Below are 3,641 nucleotides of genomic sequence, written 5' to 3'. Positions count from 1 at the left end.
CTGTGGCTGCCGAGCACACAGCTGGGGCAACCTGGGGACAGCGTGGTCTGTGGAGAGGGCTGGCCTCAGCCGCTGAAATGGGGACGCTACTGGGGACACTGCAGCCCTGTGGGGAAGTGTGTCACCCTGAGCCCGAGGAGGAGTCATTAGGTCTCTGGGAGCACTCAGGCCTTGGCAGCAAAGATAGTCTGGGTGCAGGAGCAGCGTGTGAGAGGACCTTTTCCTCGTTTTTCAGATGCTTGCTCAGGTGCATGGCGAGCCCCAAAACTCTGACTCTGTTCGGAAGCTGTGCTGTGGCTGCATCAGGAAGGTGAGTGGAGGACCAAAGGGTGCCGTTGCTGTGGGTGGGTTTACTGGCAGGGCAGGGAGAGGAGAAAACAAAATTCCAAACCTTTAGCCTTTGCTTCCCTCCTTCATGACATCCTTTAGTATCTGTTGTTTAGGCTGTGCCCAGGAGGTGTCCCCTTTGGACAGCTGGAGCATGGCTTTTGGTGACCCCTAGAGCTATGCCGCAGGGTGGCTCCTCCTGTCCTTTGCCAGAGTCAGAGACTTTGGGCATAGAGAAACATCTGTTTGAGTGATTTTTCCTCCCTCTCTCCCTCCCAAACTGCTAATGTCCCCACCGCAACTCCCCAAGGTGTCTGCAAGCAAGGCAAAGAAGAAGAAAAGCGTATTCTGGGGCATTGAGGTGGCTGAAACACTCAGATGGCGTGACTGGGAACTTGGGAAAGAGATGATCAAGCATCTGATCTTGAAAAATGTTCATGAGAAAACTCAGAAGCTGAGCTACAGGTGTGTGGGAAGTTTATTTCTCCTTTGTACTCCTCATGCGCTGCCTGCATCTTCATCCCTCCTGCTGTATCAGTCACATTACCACCTTTTCTGGGATTCACCTGCCCCCTCTCCCCTTAGGCTGTGTGCTGGAGACACCTCATGCACAGCATGACAGAAAACTGCTAATTCAGATGCACAGCCCTTGTTCCTGGCAGGAGTATTTTAAATGAAATGCCTTTTTTTAATTCTGTTTTGCTGATACTTCTGTCTGTGAGGCATTTCCAGTCTAGTGAGATTTTAATTGTGGATGTATGCCAGCCAGTCACTAGTGTGTCCTAAAACCGTTGCTCCCGGGAGTCCCACTGGATGTTGAGCCACTCCAGCACTCCCTGTCACCCTCCCTGCTCTGAAACTCAAATATTTCTGCCAAATGCATTTTGCTCATGCTGCACGGCCTGGGAATGTAAAACATTGTTCAAGGAAGGAGTAGGTGCTTAGAGCTGGGAATGGATTTCCAGAACACCACTGCCCCCCATTTCTGCTGATTTCCTGCTAAGGTACCCTTGGGGTCACGAGTCTCAGGTGCCTCAGGTGCTAATTGTGGGGTCTGGAGGTTTTGATTCTTTATTCTCTTTTCTGCTGTCTCACTTAACAACAGCTGTATGCCCTCAGACACAACCTCTTGTTTTGATTTTGTTATCTAGATGTCCTTCCACGCGATTCTTCTTCACTGTTTTTCCGCAGCCGATCACTCTGAGCCCTGGTATGTCCTTAACTCTGCCCATCATTTTCCGGCCCACTGAAAAGGTAAAGTAACAGTGTCAAAACTGCTCTCAGTGCTCAGGATGGCTTTCAGGGGGTAGTGAGCCTCCGTCTCTCTTGTGCTTTCTGATTGGTTTTCTCTTGAATGAATTCTTAGGGAATTAGGTTCTTAGGGAAGCTTCTAGCATAGAAACACTGGGCAGCGTGACCTTCCTGCTCTCCCCACATCTTCATCACCTGAGGGGTCTCTAATACCTGATTTCTCTGCAGAGTTTGACAGTAGTTATGAGAATGAAAGGGATCCCCACAAAAAATACTGCCAGTTTTTCCCATTCTTCTTCTGGCCAAGAAATCAGTTAAGATAAAGTGCTTGGACTGTCCACACCTGGTTTGATCCCAGGGAACCTTGGCTGGGTAGTTTAATGCAGAACCTTGGGTTGAGGGACTCACTCTCTGCTTTCTTACAGGAGACCCCAAAGCCTGTACATTGAAAGGCTACTGATTTTCTGTAAGAGATATGTCAAGGGCCTCTCTTCTTTTGCATGGAGTGGGTTTCTTTAAGCTTTATTTTTAACAGCAATGATCCCTTTTATTCAGTCCCTGGTTTTGATTTTCAACTTGTTCCTGGTGTCTGTCTGGGCTTTCAGTGTTGACTTCTGACTCCTGTCATCAGCTGTATGTCTTTGATGAGAGTCTTAGTCCTAGCCATAGAGCACGATCTTTGGGTGGATTCCCAGCACCCTGCTCTCTTTGTATCATGATTTTCTGATGACTGTTCAGTGTTCTCTTTATGAAATAAGCTGCTGGCTGTGTTCCATTTTCAGTGAATAGTTTGTCTGCACCACATCAATCACTAGAGCAGGAGGCTCCCTTTCTTAGAGAGATCAGGGACTGTGTGTGCTGTAGTGCCCAAGGTCTCTCCTTACCTGTATAAGTGGTACTAAGGAGAGGGGAGGATTTGGGACTATGGAAGACACATATCTCGCAACTCCTTCTATCTCAGCTGGTTAGCAGATGTCCTGGGGCTAATTTTACACAGTGCTGTCAACGTTGCATCTTTAGGTTGTGTATTATCCGCTTAGGTCTCTAGCTGACAAAGCACTTAATCAAAGACTAGTATTTCTGTGGTTGTGGAGCTCAAAGAAAGGTTGTACATGCTTCAGTTTAGCTGAACTGGGCTCTGGAAAGCCCCCTGGAAAGAAATCCATCTACATCTAAACAAATCAGGTGAAATGGATGTGGTCTTCAGCTGTTCTTTCTGTGTGTTTGTGTGTGGTCCCTGACAGTGAGGAATATGCCTGAGTATCTTACTTACTGTCTGCCTTTTCTTAGTGCTTCATACACTCCCTCTCCTGCACAGAAGCCTCTCCTGGTGCCTCTGTTGCAAATGCTTTTTCCCAGTGCTCTCACAGAGGGGAAGGTGATGGGTGTTTGTGGGTGGAGCTGCAGTTCCTGCAAGATGGAGCCCATCTAACTGCTTATCTCCCATTGCTTTTCTGTGCAGAGAGAGTATGAAGACAGCATCTGCTTTAAGAAGGCTGAGGGTGAATTCTCTGTCACCCTGTGTGCCACACTTCCACGGTCCTGTCTGTCCTTCCCAGTTGCTGTCCAATTGCCTGCCTGTGCAGTCCACAATGTTACGGAGACAACATTCCCTGTGCGCAATGTTGGGTAAGTGAGATGGGGTTGGGCAAGACCCTCTTTCTGTTTTGTCAAGTATTTTGCCAGCCTCTTGGACTCTTCAAACAATGCAGCTCATTCTGGTTGTTATTAGATCTGCTGACTGCTGTAACAGGCAGCAGAGCTCTGCCTCCTCTGAGGTCATGGTAGAAGAGGCAGCAGTAATGGTAGTACAGGTCAGAGCTCACTGTGGGCACACCTTGGCACCTCACATATGCCTGTTTCCAGCATACACTGAGAACTATTCACACGCAGGAACTAGTTGGGGACCAGCATAGTGTCCTGCTGAGAACATCCTGCATTCACAGGAGACATCTGGGCTTCTAGTTAATCAAAAGCAGCCTGCCCAGTGAGCAGGGAGAGGTGAGTCACTAGCTGGAAACACTTATTCTTTCTTGATCTCTCTTCCCTTGGCACAGGAATGC

The 3,641-nt window shown here is 48.4% G+C and overlaps 1 protein-coding gene across 1 annotated transcript in view; it reads left to right on the top strand.

Annotated features, from left to right (window-relative positions):
* The first annotated feature begins 235 nt into the window (after nucleotides 1-235).
* Nucleotides 236-3,641, top strand: part of CCDC108 (coiled-coil domain containing 108) — a 31,328-nt gene continuing 27,922 nt past the window's right edge. The window contains exons 1-4 of the mRNA XM_010139396.1: nucleotides 236-310; nucleotides 638-792; nucleotides 1,479-1,581; nucleotides 3,041-3,207. Of these exons, the coding sequence (XP_010137698.1) occupies nucleotides 236-310; nucleotides 638-792; nucleotides 1,479-1,581; nucleotides 3,041-3,207 (500 nt within the window). The remainder of the gene's footprint in view (nucleotides 311-637; nucleotides 793-1,478; nucleotides 1,582-3,040; nucleotides 3,208-3,641) is intronic.

This window comes from Buceros rhinoceros, unplaced genomic scaffold (genome assembly GCF_000710305.1).
Source record: "Buceros rhinoceros silvestris isolate BGI_N320 unplaced genomic scaffold, ASM71030v1 scaffold20037, whole genome shotgun sequence".
NCBI lineage: Eukaryota > Metazoa > Chordata > Aves > Bucerotiformes > Bucerotidae > Buceros > Buceros rhinoceros.
Note: the sequence above shows the minus strand (reverse complement) of the source record. Positions and strands in the feature narration are given on the sequence as shown.